Here is a 27883-nt window from a genome sequence, read left to right on the forward strand (position 1 = left end):
TTTCCAAAACATAATCTCAAATATGATGCCTTAAGAAACCTTTATTAACTTGTTCACCAGATGTCTCACCACTAGATACTATACTCTCATTCACCCACACTCCTTCTCCAGTATTCATGCTCTTTATTTACTTCATGATTCCATACATCTTTCACTTTTTATGGTTGCTCATCTCAGTTATTACTCTCCTTCCCACACACTTGTTTCCTGAGGTACTGTACATGTCCTCTCTTCTCCTGTTGCCTGTATCTATGTACCTGCATCTCCTAACACCTTTACTTACATATGCAATCTCTCCAGCTCTTCCTCCTTCCCCTATCCCCCACCTTTATCTCAGATGTCCGTTCATATTACTCCTATCTCTGTGCAATCACTTCCTGTACTTACTAATTACCTGATATTTGTGCTCTCTCAACCTGATCCCCATGCATCTAAACACTCTTCACCTTTGCTTTTCCAATGTTCATCATCTCTCTCCATTTTCCTTCCAGTATATTTTAATATACCAAGTAAAGTTGTTGTACTGTTACAGACCAGTAAAAATGTTACAGGTCATAAAAAGTAAAGTGGTATAAAGGTGATACCTTTATTGGCTAACAAAGATAATCATATCACGCTTTCAGAACATTTAGTTCCTTTTTCAAGCTGATTACAATGAAGCTGTGGTGTTCTCTGATATATATATTAGAATTAGAATATATATATATATATATATATATATATATATATATATATATAATATATATATATATATATATATATATATATATATATATATATATATATATATATATATATATTTCTAATTTGAAAAGGGTTGCACACACATCTATATATACACATTTCAGATTTTATATATCTATATATATTTACATGGCAAAGAAAAAACTAATATAAGATTTATATTCATGGAGTGATGGTGTTTGTTAAAAACAAAGTCATGTGTCACAGTGCAAATACCTTAATTACTGCACATATTAAATATGTACGGATTTCTTATTAAAAAAAATTATAATCATTCTTGTTGACCTTTAAGAAGCTCTGATAATACAATGGTGCAGGTACAAAACTGTTAAGCATATGTACAATACATATATGTAGTAAAAATTTTGTCATTTAAGGCAAAACAATGTAAATTCAGCAGATAACAACAGAATGGCCAGTCCCTGAATTATTGCAGAAATAATCTTGGTCTCTCAATTCAGGCAGCCAGTGAAACATTTTATAATGGCGTCCCTGTTGGAAACAATGGGACAAAAAACAACTAATGAATACAGGTAATGATAAAGAGAAAAGTGAAGTGACATAGGCAGCATTACCCAGTATAGTAGTCTACACAATGCACACAAGATCTTTAACTGCTGTAGCCAGTGCCAGACTGGGCATCTAGGGCCCACCAGAGAAAATGATATAGGGCCCCACTGTCATTTGACATAGTGAGTGGTCAAATATATACAGTCATATGAAAAAGTTTGGGCACCGCTCTCAGTCTGCATAATAATTTACTCCACTTTCAACAAAAAAAGAGAATAGTGGTATGTCTTTCATTTCCCAGGAACATCTGAGTACTGGGGTGCTTTCTGAACAAAGATTTTTAGTTAAGCAGAATTCAGTTGTATGAAATTAATGTGAAAAACTGGCTTTGCAAAAATGTGGGTACCCTTGTAATTTTGCTAATTTGAATGCATGTAATGGGGTTTCGTTAAGCCTTGACCTTCATAGGCAGCTTTGTCCAATCATGAGAAAAGGTATTTAAGGTGGCCAATTGCAAGTTGTGCTACTGTTTGACAGTAGCACAACAGCATGGGATCCTCAAAGCAACTCTCAAAAACTCTGAAAGCAAAAATTGTTCAGTATCATGGTTTAGGGGAAGGCTACAAAAAGCGATCACAGAGGTTTAAACGGTCAGTTTCAGCTGTAAGGAATGTAATCAGGAAATGAAAGGCCACAGACACAGTTGCTGTAAAACCCAGGTCTGGCAGGCCATGAAAAATACAGGGGCGGCATATGCGGAGGATTGTGAGAATGGTTACAGACAACTCAAAGATCACCTCAAAAGATCTGCAAGAAAATCTTACTGCAGATAATTTATCTGTACATTGTTCTACAATTCAGCACAATTTGCACAAAGAACATCTGTATGGCAGGGTGATGAGAAAGAAGCCTTTTCTGCACTCACACCCAGAGTCGCTTGTTGTATGCAAACGCTCATTTAGACAAGCCACAGTCATTTTGGAACAAAGTGCTTTGGACTGATGAGACAAAAATTTAGATGAACACCGCATTCCAAGAAAAACACCTGCTACCTTCGGTCAAATTTGGTGGAGGTTCCATCATGCTGTGGGGCTGTGTGACTAGTTCAGGAACTGGGGCCCTTGTTAAAGTCGAGAGTCGAATGAATTCAACCCAATATCAACAAATTCTTCAGAATAACGTTCAGGCATCAGTCACAAAGTTGATGTTACGCAGGGGTTGGATATTCCAACAAGACAATGACCCTAAGCAAATCTACAAAGGCATTTATGCAGAGGGAGAAGTACAATATTCTGGAATGGCCGTCACAGTCCTCCAACTTGAATATCATAGAAAATCTATGGGATGATTTGAAGCAGGCTGTCAATGCTCGGCAGCCATCAAATTTAACTTTACTGGAGAGATTTTGTATCGACGAATGGTCAAAAATACCGCCATCCAGAATTCAGACACTCATCAAAGGCTACAGGAGGAGTCTAGAGGCTGTTACATTTGCAAAAGGAGGCTCAACTAAGTATTGATGTAATATCTCTGTTGGGATGCCCAAATTTATGCACCCCTGTATAATTTTGTTATGATGCATATTGTATATTTTCTGTTAATCCAACAAACATTATGTCACTGCTGAAATACTACTGTTTCCATAAGGCATGTTATATATTAAAAGGAAGTTGCTACTTTGAAAGCTCAGCCAATGATAAACAAAAGCATTAAGAGGGGTTCCCAAACTTTTTCATATGTCTGTATGGGTTGCTCAGGCTTATACTAGCAATAAGAATGGTTAATGGAACATTTCCTTCTCTGGAACAAATAGATTTTTTCCTACAGGTCAATCTGACAATGGAGCTTGTGTAATATCAGTAATGACAACAAATGTATGATTGGCTGCTTTAGATTACAGGAATGAGGCAAACATGACTATTAATTGAATTGTTACATGTGAAAATAACTTACCTTGCAAAGGGTATAAATGAAAGGCTATACCTGCAAAAAGAAAAAAAATGTCATACAAAGGAAAATCACTTCAGTCTGGCATGTACTTTTGTGCAAATTAAGCTGGTTTAATAAAAATGGATAAAAGTCGAGCAAATGCTGTTGAACAAGAAGTAAAGTAAAAATTTTGGTTGTACATTTAGTACTCCAGAGCTCAGGTTAATTAAAGCAGTGATATTGAATACAGGTAAAATAAATAAAATGGTGCTTGATTTGCTCAAAAGTAGATGCTGAAAAGGACATAATTATTAAATTTAAAAAGCTTTAAGCTTATTTCTAACCAGTTCATAGATGAAAAATATAAATATAAGGTGCATATTTATCAAGGGTCGAATTTCGAATTGAAAAAAATTTGAAATTAGAATTCAAAAAGACCACCCGAAATTAAGTCAGTTTTTTTTTTGGTCAAATAGTTCCATATTTGGGCAAATTCAAATTGTTCGAATCAAAGAAATATCGTTTTCGACCGAGTTCGATTCAAAGTTTTTCCCAAAAAAACTTAGATTTTTCAAAGTCCACCAATTGACTCCTAATGGGTTCTAGGAGGTCCCCCATAGGCTAAAACAGCAATTCGGCAGGTTTTAGATGGCGAATGGTTGAAATCGAATTTTTAAAGAGACAGTACATGATAAATTTCGATATTCAAACTTTTTCAAATTCTAATCAAATATGGACTATTCCCTAGTCGAAGTACACAAAAAATAGCTCAAAATTAAGAAATTTTCTTAGGAAAATTCACCTTGACCGTTGATAAATCTGCCCCTAAGTGTTATATGGCTCCATATTCTGTTTGCATCATAAGTCACAACTGGCAACCAGATCAGCCCCTGGCTCAGCATTATTAAATGTAAGCTTTGCATTTTATCTGCTGAAAAGGCATGCTTTCTTCCAACTATTTCGTTTGCCAGGAAAACAATTTCTGGGGAAGAATCCACCAATCTCATTCCCTTACTGAAACTACAGAAGATAGGACATCTGTAACACAGTTTTCATAGTACATTATTATTATTACCAATAACTACAACAATAACACATTATTTACTATAATAATTTATAGTAAGTCAATAAAATGTATGGCAGGTCTTCTCATCCTCCATTCCCTTTTTAAGCTAAATCACCCTTCTCTCTAGTGTTATTTGCGTACTGGAGACCAAAACTGCACTGCATTCTCTAGAACTCCAGTTAAGCTGGCAATATGTGCAGTAATTGTTTTGTGTGATGTTGGCACGCATATGGTGTCATGATGATCCTGATCAATAGGGCATGTTTGAAAATGTAATACCAATGCACAGTATCTGCTAGTTTATGATGCTTCAGGAGACAGGAAGTGTAGTAGATCCTCTTCACTTCCTGCTGTTCCAATCATTCAGGCTGTTGAACTGACCGAGCGTGACTTTTTGTCACAAAACAAGAAAGTAAAAAATGTTTTCCCCTTCCAACCCTTAATTTGCATATGCAAATTAGGATTCGGATTTGGTTCAGTATTCGGCCGAATCTTTCGCGAAGGATTCAGGGGTTCGGCCAAATCCAAAATCGTGGATTCGGTGCATCCCTAATTAAAATGGCCGTTCTTCATTAACAAGGGTTGTTCACCTTCCAGTTTTTTCAGTTCAGTTGTTTTCAGATTCACCTAAAATAAGCTTTTTTCAATTGCTTTCCATCTTTTATTTCTTACCATTTTTCCAAAATTTAAATTTAAAGGGACTTTCAAAGCAAAATTTGATAAAGAGGCCCACATAACACAGAAACCCCTAATATAGCCATCACAGTTACCTGTTTCTTCAAAAAGTATGAATACATGCCATTTTATATGCTGCAATCCAGCAATTCTCTTCATTTGAAATCCTAGCAGGGAAGGAGGGACTAAAACACTGCTGTTACAAATTGTAACAACTTCTCCACAGCTTACAGATAGCATGCAGGAACTAAATAACCCACAATGCAGTGCACTATGTTTCTTATTGAAATCACGTGTGCAGGGAATTGTGGGGTTTGGAGGATGCAGGCTAAGGACAGCTGGCTGTTGATACAAAGTAACAATAGTCAGCCAGCTCAGCAAAGTAGTCAGCCAGCTTAGCAAGCGGCTAGGCTTAGGTAACTGTCAGAAACCATTACAAATCATGAACATCTGCATATTTTTTAATTGATGTATATTGCAAAGTTGCTTGAAATTATGTTTACTTTTCAAAAAGCTTAAAGTTATGTTTTTGTGGAGTTCCCCTTTAATGTTCCTGTCTGACGCTTGTCTGGCAGCTCAGTGATCCAGTTGCAGGTTCTGAACTGTTGCAATTTGTTATATTTATTTGATACATTTCTCAGCAGCATTATATCAATAATAGCTGCCTTTAATGAAACTGTATCAACTCTATCAAGTAAATGTATCAATCTAGAAGTTTACAGAGTAAACCCCCCCCCCCCACACACAGCTGCTTTACAAAGAAGTTGAAAAATGAAACAACACTTCAGTATTAGAAAATCAGGCACAAATAGAAAATAAAAGCAATTGGTAAAAAAAGTCTTTATTTCTGGTGATCTAAAACCAACTAAATAGAAAAAAGTGTTGAATAGTGAACAACCCCTTTAATACACCTTTTTTAATATATAGAAAAATATTTTCCAATATGTGACTACAAATTATATACAAGTTATCAACTCAAGTTAAGTTTGTCACTTTTAAGTTCCTCCCCAGCTTGTAAGAACTGCACACATATAAACTAATGGGTGGTTACAACAGCCAACAAAAGGGACAGAAGCTCGTCTTTGTATGGTACCACTTCTTTCTGTTTTTTGCTTATTGCTAAACACCTGTTTGTGGAACAGTGCAAAATGTCGGCTCAAGGTAAAATATGTAAAGTGGTATTTTTTAGTGATACAATTTATAACTAAGAGAGTGAACTGTCATAGAGTCTCAGCATGTTTTTTAATATCATTCCCCTTAAAGCACTTACCATGTCATTGCAAGGAACTGTAAAATACAAAATATAATTGCCAGGCCGTTCTTATGCCACTAAAAGGAAAAACAAACAATCAGGTCAGTTTTAAGATTACTACGTTTGGATTTAAAGGGGAAGTTCACCTTTGTGTCCAAATGTGAATAGCCTGGATAACTAAAAGCATTTCTCTAAAATATATGTCTTAAAATAATCTGTTTTCATGACACATACCAGTGAAGTAGTACCAACACAGAAACCCTCACAGAAAGTTTCTCTCTCTCCCTGTGTCAGTGTGCAGGAAGCCAAAGGAGGAAGTTCAGGCATGAAGTGCTACTGTGCATGTCCTTCCTTCCCAGCTTAATTTGCACATCACACATAAATTTGTACTTATTTTGACCCCCCCCCCCCCACTCACACACATCTCTGCACATAGTTTTTAAATTAATTAACAACTACACACAACAAATTACATTTCCCTAAAAAATAGAGAGAACATTATAGGTAGATACTTTTTAGGTTTAAAAAGTTTATATCATATACTGTATGTGCAAAGGAAAATTTTCAGAAGGGGAAAAATCTGTTGCATTGAGTATCTGGGAACTAAAGCTTTACCGAGATTGTACATCATTTACATAGATTCCTGACCCAGTGGCATTTATAATCTAAGTTCCCTAATACATTCTACACACCCAATCTAGGCTTAAAGTCGTCGGAGCAAAGTATACTCTCTGCACAATTTTAACATATGGGGTAAAAGAATGTGTACAAAATGACACTTGTTCTAGTAACCCAATCAGCAGATTGGGTGCTGCATAAAAGCAAATAACTTTCTTCCAACTGCCTGTTACATACGTGACATACATAAAAGCATAAACATTTGAATTTGCAGAAAATGGGAATTGTGTGGTGACATTACTCCAGTAAAATACTGTGTTGCATTGAACCACAGATTGTTATTACATGTACATATTGAACACATTTGAGCAAATGAAAAATAAAAATTCACTCACCCAAAACACAGCACACAATGTACCGATAAGACAAAGCTGTAAAGCAAACAAAATTATAATTTAAAGCGGACCTGTCTATGAAAAATTTCCAATTTATTTTCTATCATGTTAGTTGAGCAAAATAAAATTTACTTACACTACATTTATTATTTACATTTTGTTTCCTTCAGTCTTGGAATTACACAATCACAGCAAGCAGGCAGGAGCCATTTTCTGGACACTGTTACTAAGACAAATTGTGTATCACCTCAAAATCTTAAGTATGCACCAGAATGGGGGACCTAATGCCCATGCACAGTACTCTACACAATTATAGTGTTAGAAGGAGGGGGAATGTGTGGAGGGCAGTGACATCTAGGAAGTACTGAATGGAAAGTGAAAGTAATTGATTGCCCCACCTCTATGCCTCAGGATAGATAGATAATATTTGATTGACAGCTCAGATATTTAAACAACTTTATAACAGGTATGGATGTTTCAATGAAAAAAGAATTTGGGTTCCATGTTTAATTTGCAAATTACTTTCATCATACAGCTTTTTACGTGTAGGTGCTTTAAAGGGGTTGTTCACCTTCCAAACACTTTTTCCAATTCAGTTGTTTTTAGATTGTTCCCCAAAAATAAAGACTTTTTCCAATTACTTTCCATTATTTATTTTTTACTGTTTTTCCAAAATCTAAGTTTAAAGTTGAATGTTCGTGTCTCTGGCGTTTGTCTGGCAGCTCAGTAATTCAGGTGCAGACTCTAAACTGTTACAATTTTGCAACATTGAGTTGATACATTTCTCAGCAGCATCTCTAGAGTATTAGCAACAATTGTAATAATTGTTTCTTTCTGTAATGAAACCCAGAGAAAAAGAAATGTATCAAGTAAATGTATCAATTTAGAACAGTTTACCGGATCGGCGACCCCCCCCCTAACCAGGGCTGCTTCAGAAGGTGAAAAAAGACATTTGACACGTGACACTTGAATATTAGAAAAACGGTCACATATAGAAAATAGAAAGTCATTGGAAAAAGTCATTATTTCTGGTGATCTATCTGAAAACAACTAGTTGTTTGAAAGTGAACCACCCCTTTAAGATGGTTGAGACAGTTATATAGCTAAATTAATTATTAAAGGGACATATAAGTGGTCATTTATATACAGTGCAAAAACAGGTCCAAACTGCCTTTTTTGTACATTGAATATCTCCCACATTTACCACCTACAGAAAGGAGCTCGAGGTTATATGCTTTGAGCATACAGCACTTCCTCCATTTGGAATTACTGTATTCATAAGGGGTGGATCGGGGAGGCACACCTGTCGTATGTCATTCGGATGTTTATCAACATAATGGATTGTATGATCTGGCCTTTTTGCTTTCATGGTTGCCCCATATTAAAGCCTTACATGTGTCACAAATATTTTGGGACATAGTCAACTACACCCAAATATATGCAATGCATATTATCACAGCACAATCATATCATAACATTCCTGAGTAGAGTACACTAAATTACACATATGTCTAAAAGACAGCTGTCGTTCTATATTTTATGTAGTTTTGAACTTGATTGCACAGCAACACAAACACATCATTTGAATTTTTAAGACTAAGTGACATCAGTATATTGCTGGAAGCAGTTGCTTAGCAAAACTGGTGGTGCTATGTGGTAGTAGTAGTTATGCAACGTTAACTTGTGCATATACCGTATATACTCGAGTATAAGCCGAGTTTTTCAGCCCCCAAAATATGCTGAAAAACTGTACCTCGGCTTATACTCGGGTCAAGCGCAAAAACGGTAGCCGGCGCCTAAGAATAGTCGCCGGCGTCCAAGAATAGTCTCCAAGAATAGTCGCCGGCGTCCAAGAATGGTCGCCGGCATCCAAAAACGAGACGCCGGCACCTCCAATGGGAGCAGAAACCTTAAATTTTTTGATTGAAACTTAACAGAAGCAGCTGCATTTCTCACCCTCGGCTTATACTCAAGTCAATAAGCTTTCCCAGTTTTTGGAGGTAAAATTAGGTACCTCGGCTTATACTCGGGACGGCTTATACTCGAGTAAATACGGTACTGAATGTTTTAATAGGGTGGCAAACTAACTATGGAATACAGATGCATAATTGATCTACAGTATTTACAGCACAGTAAACCCAAAATATTTTTCCAGTTATACTCAAAAGACCGATGCTGAAATTATGTTCAAGATGCACTTAAACCCAATGCTTCTAGTGTATATGAAAAGCAACAAACACCGAGCATATGAAGTCTTCAGCTGTCTAGTGCTAGAGCAATGGTAAAAAAGGGACATCCTTTTACCCAACCTGACAAACCTTAATAGCCTATTTGTTTTAGGGGGAAGGGATTTACACTTTACTTTGCATGTATATTGTGATTTTACTTTTGTTTGTTTTGTTTCTTTATCATCTTTTGAAGCTGTGTGGATGAATTTTTAGTTGTAGTTTAGTTTGTAGATGCAGCTATATTTCTGCTGTTGCTGCAGTTCCCCTTTCCTCGTGTACAGCCGGGAGGAGGCTTCTTGGTTCTGAAGTAATAGGTTCACTTTCATTATAAAAATAGAGATAAAGCATTAATTGAACATACTAACCAGCATGACTATAGTGGCAATCAGTCTTGTTGGTGCAAACATCTTTTTCAGTTGTTTCACTGGTCCCATAAGAAAACATGTGCTGGAAAAAAACATGGTGAATAATATTTTATAGCTGTGTTTGAATTAAAGGTAATCAAAATGTTCTTTTACTTAACATTTTGCAGCAAATAAAAAAAATCTGGAAGGCAATTCAAACCATCTGAAAACAAAACTTTTTGGTCCCTAGTTCCCCAAAAGGGTTGACTTAAAACAAAAGTAAAATGCAAGCAAATTGACAGGTGAGGGTGCCACTTACCATGGCACTGGATTATCCTAAAGGTGGCTATAGACACTACAATAACAATCTTTCCTGGAAAGATCGTTTGTTTCAATACACACATGTAAAGCTGAAACGTCAGCTATAGGTAGAAACAAAAGAATTCTACCTGTATCTAAAATTCAGCACTAACAATGGGCGATGTTCGGGTACCTTCAAATTCGTTTCAGACTATATTATCGGTGCATCTATGGCCACCTTTAGAACAAAGATATTGTTGCAATAATAAATACTTTAGCATTTCTGCACAAAAAAATTGCTAGAGTGCAAGCCAAAAGGTTAATCCTGTGCTTGTCAGTGCATACCCACACAAAATGTGGAAAGCAGCATACCACAGTGCCATTAGACTAAGGGGCAAATTAATCAAAGTGTGAAATTAGAGCTTGCCACCGAAACTCACTTTCTATTCAATCCTATGGGATTTGTAGAAGAGTATTTATCAATAGGTGATAGGAATGAATAGAAAGTGGGTGGGTTTTTCTTTGGTGAGCTCTAATTACTCACTTTGATAAATCTGCCCCTAAATTTACATTTTCCTGCCTTTTCTCTGTCACCTGCTGAACAAACCCAGGAATAAGATATTAGTGAAGCATATCTCACTCATAATCATACAGGTATGATTAAGTTATCTGCAATGCTTGGGACCTGGGTGTTTCCATAACCTGGAAAACACAATACCTTAAATACCTTCTTTAAAGAAAAAAAAAACTACTTAAAAAACTTGATTAAAAAAATATTTATATTTATAGAGGAAAAAGGAAATCAATTAATTAAAAAAGAATTGCTTAAATACTTGCAATGGATTCTGTGAATATAGTCTTCTGCTAATTTTGAGCTTTCCAAAAAATGTAAATGAATCCCCATACATATTCAAAATTGCACCTGTAAATATCAGTCACTGTATCATGAAAACTGCAAAAAAAAAACCCAGAAACAATTGAATTTTTCAAGTTACTTGCCCATGTATTACACATGCTTCTGTCATGCTTGTGTGCTATTGATGATACCCGCAGGTCGGACGGATTCGGGCCAACCCCGCAGCCCTTTTTGTGGTTGGCAGGCAGCAGGCTCTCCCCGTCCTCCACCTTGCAGTGCCGGATTCCCACTTCCTTTTTTATAGGTGCGTGCCTGATCGCCCGCCCCTTTTGTGATGTCATTGGTGGGTTGGGTCAGCGCAGGTCTATAAATGGAAGCTGGAAGTCAGGCAGGCGCGGGTGGAGGGTCGGGCTTCACTATCACTATTGTGTGCAGCTGCTCACCCATAAAAAGCCCATGCTTCTGATGAATAGTTTTTGTGCTTCCAAAAACAGTTTGGATCTCGGCAGTTTGATTTTAGAAGGGTTGTCTTTGTCTAGTTTTGGCCATATAAAGCTCCAAGTAATGGTACGCAGAAATGGCAACGTTGGAGGAGTTAGGACCCTAAACCACTGCTACCTGCTCTAACTCTGGCCCTGCTCTGACCAGCTCCATGGAATAACAGTGCCGGCAGGGTCATAACGTGGCTGCCACATCAGGGCCCTCTGCCCCCCCCCTTTACCTTCTTTGTGCACAGATTTGCACTGCAGACAGGTGAAAGGAGGTTTTTCCCTTGTGTCCCGCCACCCCCGTTTGACCCTGAGTGGCGGTGAAGGGAAGAGTTTTTAGTTGTCCATGAAGAAAGTTGCCAGGTGGTGAGTCAATGGATCATTTCTTGTGCACCCTTCTGTGTTGGCCTGGCTCTGTAAAGTTCCTTAATACTTTTTCCATGTAATGTACAATTATGTATTGTCGCCAATTCTTTCAATTATAAAATGCATACAACTTTTTTCAATCCTGTTAAAGTGTGTATCATTTAAAATGTATTTATAATAGGAAAAACTGGATTACAACGTGTCAAAGGTAACAGCTAATCTGACAATTCCTGGGTCATAGCTGTGTATGTCTCCCAATATCAAGACTGAAACAGCATGTATGTAATCGTGAGTGTAGAGCTCACTGAAAGTCTGAAGTAGTAAATTAAAGGTGATCTATGGTCAAAAATTAAAATCTCCCTTTGGCTTTGGGGAGTGAATGAAAGTATTTTTCCAATAGCAAATAATTATTTTTTATTAGCACTTTTTTAGGTGATAGCCTACCAATGAAAAACATGTAGGCAGTGATGGTGGGAGTGACGGTGAGGCACATCGAGCAGGCATCTGCAAACCGTCACTGCCTACTCGTTTATCATTGGTAGGTGGGCGGGACTAGCAGAGGCAGGAGGGCCAAGAAGAAGAGACGGCCACGAGACATGAAGGTTTTTCGTGATGCCGAAGCAGGTATGTGGGGGATATGATTGCACTGCAATCACCTAAAAAAATGCTAATAAAAATACTTTTTTTCCACTACCCAAAGCCAAAGGGGGGATTTAAATTTTTGACCATAGATCCCCTTTAACCACTGAATGCCTACACGTTTCTTTGGATCACGGCCCAACTTCCTCAGGGTCATATGAATTACGTTAGACAAATTAGTTAATTCATCTTACCCTGAGAAAGTTGGGCCATGATCCAATTAAACACATAGGTCATCTGTGGTTAATTTTCTACTTCAGTAGTAACATTTTGAAGAGGCTGCAACCGAATGTACTTTGGAAGGACCTTTAAAATCAGAGCTTTCTGTGATTGTTTGGCTTTAACCCTTTGGTGATAGAAATGTTTTGTTTGATTCTCCTTAGGGGTAGAAATGGTAAAAGTTTTATTAACTCCCCTCCTTATTCTGGTGTCATATATACATATTATTTGCTCCCCCTATAGTGTGGTTTATGTATCTGTAATTTAATATGGTTTGTAACCTGGTAGATATATAAATAGTACTGGTGATAATGTCTGCAGATGCGAGATGTTTCTCTGTTCTTACCCTAGCACCTGATTAGGACTACAATGAAACCTTAATTTTTACATATCCAGATTTTAAGTTTTTTTTGGCCACACCAGTTTTTATACATAATACATTTCTCTAATTTTATTTTTTCACAGATTTTACACTATTTTTTTTTTGGTCCCCTGAAAAATTTAAAATGGGGGTCGCTGTATTTTGTTATCACAGGATTAATTATGGCAATGCTAAAGATGTGCTTACCTAGCAAGAGCAGCAATATTTCCTAGAGTGTAGAATACAGCAAAAAGTTTTTTCCCACTTCCAGGTATAAACAGTAATGCAGTGCCCTGTATTTAAAAGAAGAAAAAAAACAAGTCAGTCAATTCTAAGTCTCTCATTTGTAATAACTAAACAATTAACTTATAAAAATCCCCAACTACCTGTACATTTATGTCAACTTTTAGATTGTAAGCTCTTTACCTCTTGTATTGGTTGCTATTTTTTGTATGCAAACTATATGTTCAAAGTATATACCCATTTATCGTAGTTATCTGCTAAATAAGTTGGAGCTTTATAAATATATGTTAATAGATTTATCAATATGACAGATTTACTACTTTCACAGAAACACTTTCATTAATTATATATCGTATTGTCAATTTGAGCTCTGGGCATGGCATGTAAGATATAGTACAAACAATTTCAGAAGTGTAGAAATTTACTCACAAGAATAGAGCATGCTATTCCGCAAACAAAGCATATTGCAAACCACTTTACTCGTGTGCCAAAGCTTAGGGAAGAAGAATCCAACACCTTTGGAAAATAACAAATATGTTTTACTAAGTAAATAAACTACAAGTCATTGTACAGTGCATTGCAAAACAAAACACAAAACTAAACATAGATGAATATGGAAATTAAATGGTCATAAAGAAATCATATTCAGAAGGCTAAAGCAAATCACTTTGGAGAAGGAATGCACAGAATCCAGGCTTCAGATGAAAAGCTTATTTGTAAACAGTTTCAGAATAAGAATCACATGGAAGTACAAGAAATCTTCACTATTTTCAGAAGGTTAACAGCATTCATATCGACTGTGTAAGCAAGACAGATTGTTCTCATCTTCTGTTACACTTTGCACTTCATCATGCCAATTGTATGCCATTAGGGATCTATCCCATATGCTTTGCAGTGAAACTTTTAACACGGCATTAGAATTTATGTATTTAAAATATGGATTAGGTGCAAACCTGATTTAGAATGGGGAAAAAACAAAACTGTTGACCAACCATTACTTAATAAATAATCTGTACTTTACCTTTTCTGTAGCAATTTATATATCCTTTGGTAAGCATGGCAAAACAATAAAACACAAATTCGCTTAAGAGAATCAAGTTCCACGAACAAAATAGCAAATAGAATATGCTTTGTAGTGTTACATTTACTAATGTACATCCTACGAATTTCCACTGAATAAGACATAAAAGCTAATTGTTGCACCTTTGGCTTTAATAACGGACAGATTTATGGATTGTTTTTATAACTATGCAAAAAATGCTTTATTTGTGCTGTTGATTCTTCCTGTCAGAGCCACCTGCCAAATGCCTCACAATACATAGTTAGTTAAATAGTTACATAGGATCGAGAACAAAAATTCTCACCTGCCATACATGCTCAGATGGTCATACACTATAGTTTTCTATAAAATAATACTGTTGCTACCAAGAAATATTTCATTAGCTACTGATGGACAGAATGTATAAATATAGAAGATTTCATTCCACTGTTGTTAACCCTTTAATTCATACAAATGACAAAACCACCAAGGACCATTTCTTATACTTAATTTTAACTTCATATACAAATATAGGATCCATTATCTGGAAACCCATCATCCAGAAAGTTCAGAATTACAAGAAGTCCATCTCCCATTGATTCCATTTTACGAAAATAATTTATATTATTTAAAATGATTTCTTTTTTGTCTGTAATAATATACCAGTATCTTGTACTTGATTCCAAATAATATATCATTCATCCTCATTGGAGCCAAAACAATTCTATTTGATTTATTTAATGTTTAAATATTTTTTTACTAGACCTAAGGTATTGACATCTGAATTATGGAAAGACCCCGTACGTGTAATGTATATACACCATGCATTCTGTGGTTGCTGTGCAATTTGACTTGGCACACCTACACAGTCGTGGAACCAGTTTTAACTGGGGTCTTCTTTGTGATAATTGTGACAAGCATAATGGCACCCCCTGTCAACAGGCAATTCCTGTTTTTGTTTTATTTGAATGTGTTTAGCTATGTATACATTGAAGCATGGTGACTCCAAAACATGTCTTGGGCCAAAGCTTAGGCAAGGGTGTACCCTTGTTTTATTTAGTAAAAAACTGTAATACTCCAGTTTTGAATTTCAACAGTTCAGTCCAGTTTACCCTAGGAACCAGTCAGCTGTTTAAATGATAAACTGGAAGATAACACAATTTGAAGGCTGGATATTGGCAAAAGAATAGACACAACTGAAAAACTATAAAAAGTAAAAATGAAGGCCAACTGAAAAGTTGCTAAGAATTGTACATTCTATAACAAACTACAACAACACCTTTGCCATCGGGGCTGATATACACAGGCAGAGAATCAACCCCCATGCTATCCTGCCTGCACCTAGAACTATTATGTCAGCCTGGGTGCAGGCAAACATCACTGATGTTGGCCTGAGAATGCAAGCTTTTACGTTTTTCGCCAAAATCAGCCTTAATCTAATGGGATTCTGAAATTCTGCTGCTAATGGAGAGTATTGTTCCTTCAACAAATTAAAATGTATCCTGGATTTTTACAATTGTGCGGAATGCTGTCCTGTTAGAGCTGCTGTATTGTGAGTTCAATGTTGAATTAAATTGATAAATGCAAGGTTATGCAAAAAAATATAAATAAGTTATTCACTAAATGGCAGTGTGTTGGGAGTTTCCTTAAATGAGAAAGATCTTGGGGTTTTTGTAGATAAATTGTCTAATTCTGGGCAGTGACATTCTGTGGCTACTAAATCAAATAAAGTTCTGTCTTGCATAAAAAAGGGCATTAAAGGAAAACTATACCCCCCAAACAATGTACTGTAGATCTCTATAAAAAGATATTGCATAAAACAGCTCATATGTAAAACCCTGCTTCATGTAAATAAACCATTTTCATAATAATATACTTTTCTAGTAGTATGCGCCACTGGGTAATCATAAATAGAAAATTTGTATTTTAAGAAATAAAATCCCCCCTGGGATTGTACGATTCACTGTGCACACAAACATACCAACAAACCATACTTGTTAGGTCACATGAGCCAATTAACAGACAGAGTTCTGTCTTTTGCTTCAACACTTCTTCCTGTTACAGTTAGAGTTGTAGTATTTCTGGTCAGGTGATCTCTGAGGCAGCACAGAGACCATCACAAAATGGTGGCTCAAGGCAAGAGATGTAAAAGGGCAATATTTACTTAAATATATAGACCAGTTTGGTAAGATTCTTTAATATGCCACTTAATATGATGTAAACTATCTGTTGCTTAAGTGTTCATTTTGGGGGTATAGTTTTCCTTTAACTCAAGTGATGAAAACATAATTATGCCTCTTAATAGGTCCCTGGTAAGGCCTCATCTGGAGAATGCAGTGCAGTTTTGGACTCAGTCCAAAATGATATAAATGAGCTGAACAGAGTGCAAAGACGTGCAACTAAACTGGTTAAGGGGATGGAAGACTTAAAGTGGACCTGTCACCCAGACACAAAAATAATAAATAAAAGTCCTTTTCAAATTAAACATGAAATCCAATTTCTATTTTCTATTAAAGCATTCATAACTGTTGTAAGCTCATTTAAAAATTGCAGCGGTCAATCAAATATTGTCTGTCACTCCTCTATGCCCTGGGCAAAGAGGCAGGGCAGACAATTACTTTCACTTTCCATTCAGCACTTCCTAGATTTCACTGCTCTCCACATATTCCCCAGTTCTCTTTACCATTTAAATGTGTAGCCAGGGCATGGGGGTGGACATCAGGTGTCCCATTCTGGTGCACAAACAAGATTCTGAGATGATGCAAGGCTTTCCTTAATAATAGTGTCCACAAGATGGCTCCTGCCTGCTTGCTATAATTCTGAAATCCCAGACTGAAGGAAGCAAGATTCAAATAATTTATATAGTGTAATTAAAGTTTAATTTTGCTTGACTGATGTGATAAAATAGGATTTTGAATATTTTTTTGGGTGACAGGTCCCCTTTAAATTATGAGGGTAGACTGTCAAGGTTGGGGTTGTTTTCTCCCGAAAAAAAGCACTTGCGAAGGGACATGATTACACTTTACAAGTACATTAGAGGACATTATAGACAAATAGCAGGGGACCTTTTTACCCGTAAAGAGGATCGCCATACCAGAGGCCACCCCTTCAGACTAGAAGAAAAGAACTTTCATTTGAGGCAACATAGGTGGTCTTCACAGTGAGGACAGTGAGGTTGTGGAATGCACTGCCAGGTGATGTTGTGATGGCTGGTTCTGTTAATGCTTTTAAGAGGGGCTTGGATGATTTCTTGGACAGACATAATATCAAAGGCTATTGTGATACTAAACTCTATAGTTAGTATAGATATAGGCATATATAATTTATGTGAAAGTATAGAGGGGTGTGTGTATGGATGCTGGGTTTTCATTTGGAGGGTTTGAACTTGATGGACTTTGTATTTTTTCAACCCGATTTAACTATGTAACTATGAGATCAGTATTAGCCTGTCCACTATGATAATGGTAACGCCCCATCTCAGGTAAAAAAGGAGCATCAGCAGATAAGGAAGCAAAAGGAGAAAAAAATTCCTCCAAAAGGCAGCCATATTATTGGTACATGTATGTTCAGCTTTACTTTCTTTCAGATCCCCTTCTTAGATGTCTGGATTAAACATACAAAAATACATAATTTTTGGATTCGGCCAAATCCAGAATCCCCCCAAAAAAAACATTTAGCCAGATAATAAACTGAATCCAAACACATTTGCAAACACAAATTTTAAAAAAAATTTGTGAACAAAAAATTTACAAATTCAGCTGTCTAGTGATTTAAAGACCTACATTTTTAAATATTTCACATAGTTTTCTAGCAAAAATAACTATCAGAGACACTAGTAGATTATAGAAAAGCAAAGATTTATACATAAAACATGTTTTCTTATATTGCATGGCAATAGGTCTTAATGGGAGTTAGATGAAAATATGACATCTTAAAGAGTTTTCATTACCAATGAAAGTAGGTCTATAGTGATAAAAAAAACATCCTTACTACACATTTCCAAAAAGAAAACACACAATTAATGCTATGGAAATTAGAGAGAGAGGGACATATAAAGTAGAACTTTAAGGTGCACTTACTTGACTGATCTGGATCTCTGCATCATGTGGACAGTGCAATACAGTAAGTACTTAGCAAGTTTTTAAAAATAAAATGAGCAAGAGGTAGAGAAAACAATGTACACATCATCTGCCACTCCATAAACATCTGAATAATGTCCAATTTTGCCTGTGTTTTGTACTTTTCACACTGCCTTCCTATAGGTAAATGACGTCTCTTGTATCTCTTACCTATCTATAGGTAAATTATTTCTCCTATGACTTATGTTCTAAACAAATGTTTTTATGGATTGGAAAAGTGGTCATGTTTACAGGTTTATGCAGGACATGCACATAAAACTAGGGCTGCCACTTATTCTGGAAGAAAATACTGGCTTTTCTATATTTTCATATCTCTTTCCTATTAATAATGGCATCAAGAATCAACTTTACCTGCCAGGTGGCAACCCTACATAAATCTCAATTAACAAATGCATGTGAATAGCCCTGAACTATTTATTGGTTACAAATGTTAGTTCTACATTATCTGACTAATAAAGAGAATAAATAAAACAGGTATTTAAAGTTAAGTGAATTAGCAGGATCAACTCTTGGATACTTCCCAACTAAATGTACACAAGGTGGTTATGTGCAACAGGGCAATATGAAGTTGTGTGGCATGGGACCAACCATAGGCAAACTGGGGCAGCTAGCCAGTTGTTGAGCATAGTACCTGAGTTGTCAGCCCCTGCTCTTCATCCTCATGGCCGCTCAGGACTCTACGTAATTTATCCATGCTGTCTCCTGGAACTGCTGCTCAAGCAGGGCTCACGCTGTTGAAATATAAGCTTATATTAATCAACTCCGTTATGACAGCCCTTCCTTCCCATATACCGCAATTCTCAGTCCCAGATCACATTACCCAGAAACTGTAGAAAGCAGGATTTCCTACTTTCCCGTGTTTGAGTCCTCCTAAACAGGACGTCCGCCCTGAGCTGCCTGATTAGAGCTGAATCGTCTCACTCCGGCTCTACTTTCGGCATGCGCAATCTCACTGTCATTTCATGCGATTTTAGTGCAAGTGGCCATTTTAACTTCTGGCAAATGAAGATTCGATTTTTGTTTACTCGCTTTCGAAATGTCATTAAACCGTCCCTAACATTTTGGAAGCCTCTTTATTTTTTTAGTTTATTTCTCACAGGGAAATTGATGATACACATAACATTCAATGGCATGTAAGTGCATGGCCATGTTTTGCACCCTTCCTAGCAGACAAGATGAGCTAATTTATGTGCACTTTACAAATCATGCAATATTTTGTACCTCAAGAAACTGGACCAAATTTTGTAAATGTTGCATTTGTGTAACAAAAAAAATGCTGAAATTGCCCATACATTTTGCCCTCGTGTATTAGGTAGAGGTTTTTCAGTTTGACCAAGTTTAGTTTTCTTTTGATGTCACAGTGTACAAATAAACATTTTCTGTTGTCGCATAAACAAACATATTGGTCTTTTCCATACTGGTCATTTGCTCACAAGATAATTGTGCTTACATAAAACTTCTTATATTATGTTTATTTATGCATTTAGTTCCATACCAACTGGTAAGATTCATTCTGATTCAACAAACCAATTGTTTAACTTTTTCCCATGTGTTTGTTTGCAATCTGTGGCACTTAAACTGTCCAAAATTTCTTTCATTGTCCAGTTTTAGTTGCTTTATCAACTTGTGGGGATTTCCTAGATAAGAATACGGCTTTAATAAAGCCTCTTACATCCTATATTTACATCATGCAGAAGACCATAAATAAAAAGAGGATAAAAATATCAATTGGAACCTATTATTTTTCTAGAAAATGTTTTAGTTGTGATTAATGTTATAGAGCATGTGTATCAACATGGTACTTTACATCTAGCACACTATATATGCAGGTAATGTGCACAAAGCTGTCAACCTTGAGAAACCGCAACTCGGGGGACCCTGCCGAAAGAATTTGCTAGCACCCGGAAATACATGCTGTGACCCCTCAACTGGAAGTGACGCCACACGCATGTGCAAATGATCACCTGAAGTCGCTTAATTGTGCCCACACAAATGCACCCATGTGACTCAATGCTATTGTGCATGCACACCATGGAATTTAAAGAGAACTTTGAAAAACCAGGAGAATTTGTTAGGGTGATGGGAGAACGGGGGAAGGGGGCTAAAATCGAGTAACTCCTGAAAAAATAGAGTGATTGACAGCTCTGTGTGCATAACATCAGCTCAATGTTTTACAGAAACCTGTACTGTGAGAGCCTAAAGACTCGACTGCAGACTCGTACCGAGTGGAGATTTTTGGGACTTTAAGGAGAACTATCGCAAAAATGAAAATGTAATATTAGCTTCATCATACTGAAATATGAAACATTCTACATATAATCAATTAAAAATGTTACACTGTTTCTGAAGTTTATAGTCACATCCTTCTTTTCATTCTGTTTTCTTGCAGGAGTTGGGTGTCAGATTTTAATTGACAGTTACATCCAATATATCTTTAAAAGGGGACTCCCTTTTCTAGCAGATGTGTTAGAGCTTACTCAGATAACTGACTCCAGCACAAACAAAATGTAACAAAATAACTGACTTTGGCACAAATCCTGCATGTAGAGAAATAGGATTTCTGGTTATTTTTGAAGAGTAAACTCTAATACATCTTCTAGGCAAAAGGAGTCCCCTCAAAAGTCAATTTGTAATTGATTATAGTTAGAAAATAAAAGTCATTTTCAAATTAAATATGAAATCCAATTTCTTTTTTTTTATTAAAGCATTCATAGATCTTGTAAGCTCATTTAAAAATATCAGCTGTCAATCAAATATTGTGTGCCCCTCGGGGCAAACAATTACTTTCACTTTCCATTCAGCACTTCCTAGATGTCACTCTCCCTGCATCCCCGCAGTTCTCTTAAACATTTAATTATGTAGCCAGGGCATGGGGATGGACATTGGATCCCCCATTCTGGTGCACAAACAAGATTCTGAGATGATACATGGCTTGCCTTAATAACAGTGTCCACAAAATGGCTCCTGCCCACTTGCTATAATTATGAATTCCCAAACTGATGGAAACAAGATTCAAATAATTTATACAGTGTAATTAACGTTCATTTTGCTTGACTAACATGATAAAATAGGATTTGGAATATTTTTTTTTGGTGGCGGGTCCCCTTTAAAGGAAAAAATAAGTTAAAATCACTTGGGTGTCAAATTTTAAGCACCCCTCTGGGGATTAAATTCACTTTCCTGATATCCTGGGGGTTCTCCTCTTTGCTGAAAACTGCATCAGCCTGGGGTACATCTGCAGGAACACCACAGAGCAAACTTCTTCTGAACTTAATGCAAAAAGACAGCTTTTTCAATCTACTGCACATGCACTGACCCAGGGACATCAAAGAATGAAGAAGCAGAAGATGGTTGCTTCATGGTGCTCCTACAGAAGTATTTCCTACCAGTTCTGAGCAAACAGGAGCAGTGGGCATGGATGGCAGGTAATCTGGCATTGGTGTTCAGCCTGAAATCAGGTTGGTTTTGATTTGAAAACCTCCAGTACTGTCCAAACATGCTTTGCATAATCACCATCTTAGGGTGCCAGTCTATTAAACACATTCATCTTCTTGACTCTCACAGGGATCCCTTGCGATGCCTGTGCTATGTGTATGTGAAATAGAATAAAAGCCATTGCAGCACCGATCCCAAGGAAAGGAAGAAGATAGAAGATGCTGGTATTGCCCTCACTAGAATGATAACCTATCCCAGCACATTTTATTAATGAAGAGGAAGGTTGGCCTTATTATCACAAAAGGGTGCTCAGTGATAATGCATGTCCTTAAAATAGATACATGAAATTGTCCTTTTAAAATTTTAGCAGTGTGCCCATGTTAACAAATTTCAGTCAATTACAACCTTTTACTCCAGAAAAGCAAAAGGTTATTATAGTAACAGGCAAGTTACAGGCACTTTACCTATGTCCGCACAGCTGTTCTGATTCCTTTGAACCCTGAATGTCCTTGGCAGATTTTTCTAATAGTAGCCTTAGGTTTACAGGACTATTTTATTCTCCCTGGGTTAATGTTGAGGAAAGATATAGTTTCCTGATGCCTGAGGGTGACAAACATTGTTTTTTATGGGGTGAGTGGCCCCCATTTGAAAACTGGAGTCAAAAGATGACAAATAATTCAAAAACTCTAAAAAAAAAAAAAAAGGAAAAAATGAAGACGAGTTGAAGATTTGCTTAGAATTAGCAATTCCATAAGATAACTTAAGTTAACTTAAATGTGATCCACTCCTATAACAGCCTGTGTTTTTGTAGTAAATATTACTTGCCCTGGTGGTCCAGTGGTGCGGCGGGGACGCCTGCAGCGCCGCTCCGTGTCCGGCACTACTTCGGAGGCTTAAGAACGCGTGCACGCGCCTCTACGTCATTTCAAGACGCAGGCGCGCTGGCGTGATGACGCCAGCGAGCAATGGCGCCAAATTTTAATAGTTTAAAAGGCTCATTAGGGCTGTGAGACCTTGCCCGTGATAGGATCTTGTTTCCTGGTGCTTTGTTAGCTGTTCTTTTCTGATTATTATTCTGATTCTGGTTTTGACCCCTGCCTGGCTTACGATTCCTGACTTCTATATCTGACCCTTGCCTGAATATTGACTATCCTTCTGCTGAACCCTCCTGTCTGATTGATTACCCGGTTTTGACCTTGGCCTGCCTGATTACCATTGACTTCTGCCTGCCTCGACCCAGCCTGTACTGATTACGATTCTGTTTCCTGTTTTGTACCGTGACCCTCGGCCCAAAAGACTCTGCTACCAGCCGTGCCCCTTTGCTAGCCAGAACATCTTCTGCTATGATGGGTAACACCTCTAAAACCCATGAACCCAAAATTGTGTTCCCTGAAAATTTCAGTGGGGACAGAACCAAATTTTTTGTGTTTAAGGAGGCCTGTAAATTATACCTTAGTTTCTTTCCTCATTCATTCACATCTGGTGAGGAGAAAGTAAGGCTTGTTATGACCCTGCTTCAGGGTGACTTTCAAATTTGGGCTCTCAGATTACCCTCCACTGATCCTGCCCGCTTTTCCCTTGATTGTTTCTTTAACACTATGGCAATTCTATACAATGACCCAGATCGTGCGTCTTCTGCCGACTCCGCGATTTGTAAATTACGCCAGGGAAAACGGGATGCGGAGGTATATTGCACCGAGTTCCGCCGGTGGGCAGTTGAAACTGGGTGGAATGACATGGCTCTTCGAAGCCAGTTCCGTATTGGGCTTTCTGATGCTGTTAAGGATAGCCTAGTTAACTATCCTCTATCTTCCAACCTGGATGATCTCATGTCTCTTGCCATCCAGGTGGATAGAAGACAGAGGGAGAGAAGGGGTGAGAAAGGTTCTTCCTTTCAGTCTGGGTATACCAACACTAAGTCAAACTTTCCAAATGTGGTGACCAATGTTAAGTCCCCTAATCCCTCTGTTCCTCTACTTCAGGAGGAACCCATGCAATTGGGTATATCCCATCTGACTCCTGAGGAAAAGGCCCGCAGGCGGTCCCAAGGTTTATGCATATACTGTGGGGAGAAGGGGTCATTTCTTGAATCAATGTCCTAAGAGGCCAGGAAACTTCCAAGCCTAAATGGAGAAGGGGAGTTCCATTTGGGTAAATAAGTTTCCTCTCCCCAGTATTCCTCTAGGATTTTGATACCTGTTAAACTTACCTGGCCTACGGGTTCTGTCAGGGTGTCCGATTTTGTGGATTCAGGGGCGGAGGGGAATTTTTTGGATGCCGCCTTTGCGGCCAGATTATGTGTTCCTCTGACCTCTCTAACCCCTCCCATGAGAATATTAGCGGTGGACAAAAGACCCTTGGGGTCAGGGTTGGTTTCTAAGAAGGAAATTAAAATGGATATTTGCCGCACCTTCTAACCTAATGTCTGTCCCTGGGGAGGTCCCTTAGCCGAGAGTCATGAGCAACTCGGTATAGATGTGCTGACTACTCCTATATATGAAGAACTAATTCAATGCTCAAGAGAGAAACAAAAAGCGGAGTACGTGGCGTCGCACACCATCTAATGGTAACCGTGTGTTGATAATGTGTCTTCCAGTCTTGAAGTGATCAACTATTTATCATGATTGTACAAAATAAATACTGTGATTTTTGTGAGCGTTTCCTTTGTATTCATTGAGTAGAATAAATAAAGTGAAAATCTTGTGAATTCATGGTGAGTTAAAATTATTAAAGTGCATAGTGCTTATTGTGAGCATAGAAACGTGCTTGAACCCACGACGACTTGGACTCCAATTAAGAAACCAGATAAAAAATAACTTTTATTTACTCCTTTAAAATTCATAGACTGTGAGAGGGAATTAATTGATGAAACCACTAAAAACAATTAAAAGAAAGGGTGGAGGTTCGATCCAGTATGTGAGTAAATAGGGGTAACAGTGTAAAATTCATTAGACTGTTCCCATATAGATCTTACATCACCCGTTTCCCTATAATAGCTGAATGGTGATTAGGGGGTACCCTGAGGACTTGGTTGGCAATAGGCAGTGATATCAAGAGAGGGTGGGTGCGGAGTAGAAATGTATTAAGAGTTGATCTGGGGTAACCCCAAAACTCGCTCAGGAAAAGAGGTATGATAGTGGAGCGGTTCAGTATAGTATCCTTGAGCTCAGTAAGAACCAATAGTATTATATGTAAGTCAGGACATATGGCCCCTCTGTTAGAAAGGTAAGCTGGTCAGCCACTGTAAAGTACGGTGTGCACGACGTTTTTAACTAACACTGTGTCCTCTCAGTACAATCACCACGTGGAGGTTCAGACTCCTTACGCGCATTGCTCAGCCGACTTGTCAGTAGGTGTTGCCTTTTTAGTGTCTAGGGAATAGGCCAAATATCATAGGTGCCTCTGAGAGGACACAGTGTTAGTTAAAAACGTCGTGCACACCGTACTGTACAGTGGCTGACCAATATAATGCTAAAGCAGGGCACTCCCATACTAAGTGTAGTAGGGAAGCATCACCGACATGACATCTGGGGCATTCAGATGAGGACCCCGGGAAAATTCTGTGCAGCTTAACAGGTGTATAGTAGGCCATGTGTACAAAAAATAATTGTAACATCCTATCCCTATAGTTGAGGGAAGCATAAGAGGGAGATTCCAGAAGTTCATCCCAGTCATCATCCTCTAAGGGCCCAAGCTCCTCATCCCATTTGTCCCTCAGCTTGTCCAGAGGTTTATTAAAAATCTTGTCATGCAGTGCAGAATATAACTTGGTAATTAGGCCCTTGGAGGAGCCGAGCATTATGTCATCTAACATTGAGTGCTGTGACAGGTAAATAGCAGATTTGTTGTGCTGTATAGATAGGGATCTACGTATTTGAATATGATGGAGCCATTGACTATTGGGAATAGAGAATTCATGTTTGATACAGGGAAAGCTAGCCATTTCACCTTGTCGCCAAATGTACCCAATCGTGAGAATATTACAATGTTCCCAAACCAGATTCCTTCCCAATTGTACTATGACCGGAAACCAGTGATTGTTCCAGAGAGGGGTCTGAGGAGGGTAGCCAGTAAATTGAAAAATCCGGGTTGCCTTAAGCCAAATTTGGCGGGTAGATTGAAGAACAATGTTGTGATATGGCAGTTTAGGGGGTTTCTTAACCAGTAGCCATTGTAGGGGGTGAGAGAAGTACCCAGTAATTGCTGCTGCAATGTAAACAGAGTTCAGTGATGTGCAGCCTCCACCCAGGTGGCCAAATGGCTCAATTGAGCCGCAAGATAATACAAATATACATTTGGAAGAGCAACACCGCCTCTATCTTTACTAGGTTGGGAGAATCCCCTCTATCTGCGCTTGACGTAAAGTCTTAAGGAAATGAGGAGCTATAACTTCTTTAAAACGCTTATAAAAATCAATTGGGAGATCATCGGGACCAGGTGTTTTTTTAGTGGGGAAGGAATCAATAGCTTCCAGGACCTCTTGTAAGGTGATATCAGTATCCATCTGTGATTTATAGTCTTGTGGGAGCGTTGGTAGACTCAAAGACCCTAGGAACCCAGCTATCTCCTCCTCAGAGGCCGTATGGTGTGATTGATAAATTTGGGTATAATAATCTGTCAAACTGGCTGCAATGTTTGTAAGGTTCATGTGACGAGTCCCTGCTGAATCAATGATTGCTGAGATCACAGGGGGGGAAGAGTGAGACCTGGCAATGTAAGTTAGAATTTTCCCTGCACGCTCCCCATGTTCAAAATATGCAGCTCTGGAAAAAAACAATTTTCTACTAGCTTTAGTGTGTTGATACTTAGCATAATTTTGCTGCACCTCTTGAAGTTTACGCAAGTTCGATTGACTTGGGACTAGTGTGGCTAGAAATTCGGCGTCCTGCACCTGTTTAGCCAAATCCCTTTCCTCTCGGGCTGAGTTACATTTTACTGCTATAATTTCTGAATTAAGGATTCAACGTATAAAAGCCTTAAATGCATCCCAAATCACCAAGGGACTGGTGGTGCCCTCGTTATCAGAGAAAAATTCAGACATCCTAGTAGCTATCAAGTCGTCTATGTTCAAAATTTCCAACCAAGCCGGATTCAAAGACCAGTGAGTAAGCTTAGGGGAGTCTGGGCTGTCCCATTTAGAGAGTAAAGGGACGTGATCGGAAATACCCCCTGGAAGGTATTCAGAGGAGGTTAGGCGAAGCAGGAGAGAATTGGATACAAAAAATGAGAAGTAGAGAAGCAGGAGTACTGTAACTCTAGGGGATGTAAATGTCTCCAACCTTCAGTAAGGCCTAGTTCGGTTGTTAAAGCCAGTAAGTTAGTAAGGGGAGAAACGGAGCTACCTTGGCCTCTACTGACCCTTTCGAGATTTGGATCAAGTGTAGAGTTGAAATTCCCAGCATATATAACTTTCGCTTGGGGGTAAAGGAGAATAAATTCTAGCAACTTTTTAATTCAGTGGTCCGAGTATGGAGGGGGGATAGAAATATTAGCCAAAATTGTCTCCTCCGCATTTAATAAGCATTGTACAAAACAAATCTGCCATTGGGGTCGGACTTACTGGACAAGGGTTGGAAATTAGCGGATTTCCTGACTAGTATGGAAGTACCTGCAGTGTAAGTAGAGAATTTAGAGTGAAAACTCCAACCCACCCAAGGTTTACGAAGAGAAAGTAATTTCCCCCCCACTAAATGTGTTTCCTGAAGAAACACCACATCAGAATGTTGCTTTTTAACGTAATCCAAAACCAATCTCCTTTTGATAGAGTCATTCATTCCCCTTACGTTCCAACTTAGTATAGAGACCCCCATTTGTTAAACACAACCTGACCTACAGGATCGGTATACAAAAGGTAAATCATCTTAGGAGCTAGACTTTTGTGCATTAAGAATCCCGCATGCCTGAAAAACTGTATAAACAAAAAAACAAAGACATTTACCCCACCAGATGGGCAGAATTTCGCATAGTACACACACAGTAAAACACATTTCGGTAAACTGCCATCTTCCCTTCCCCTCCCGTTCCAACTTCCCAAAAA

The 27883-nt window shown here is 38.0% G+C and overlaps 1 protein-coding gene across 1 annotated transcript; it reads right to left on the minus strand.

Annotated features, from left to right (window-relative positions):
* Positions 1 to 572: 572 nt before the first annotated feature.
* Positions 573 to 19258, minus strand: sft2d1.L (SFT2 domain containing 1 L homeolog). Its single transcript, NM_001171781.1, is given in 9 exon segments — positions 573 to 1236; positions 3208 to 3237; positions 6195 to 6253; positions 7190 to 7225; positions 9783 to 9864; positions 13198 to 13283; positions 13663 to 13749; positions 19043 to 19142; positions 19232 to 19258. Coding segments are annotated over 8 exon segments (483 nt in total). The 5' UTR covers positions 19106 to 19142; positions 19232 to 19258; the 3' UTR covers positions 573 to 1196.
* Positions 19259 to 27883: the final 8625 nt, after the last annotated feature.

This window comes from Xenopus laevis, chromosome 5L (assembly GCF_017654675.1).
Source record: "Xenopus laevis strain J_2021 chromosome 5L, Xenopus_laevis_v10.1, whole genome shotgun sequence".
In the NCBI taxonomy this organism is placed as follows: Eukaryota; Metazoa; Chordata; class Amphibia; order Anura; family Pipidae; genus Xenopus; species Xenopus laevis.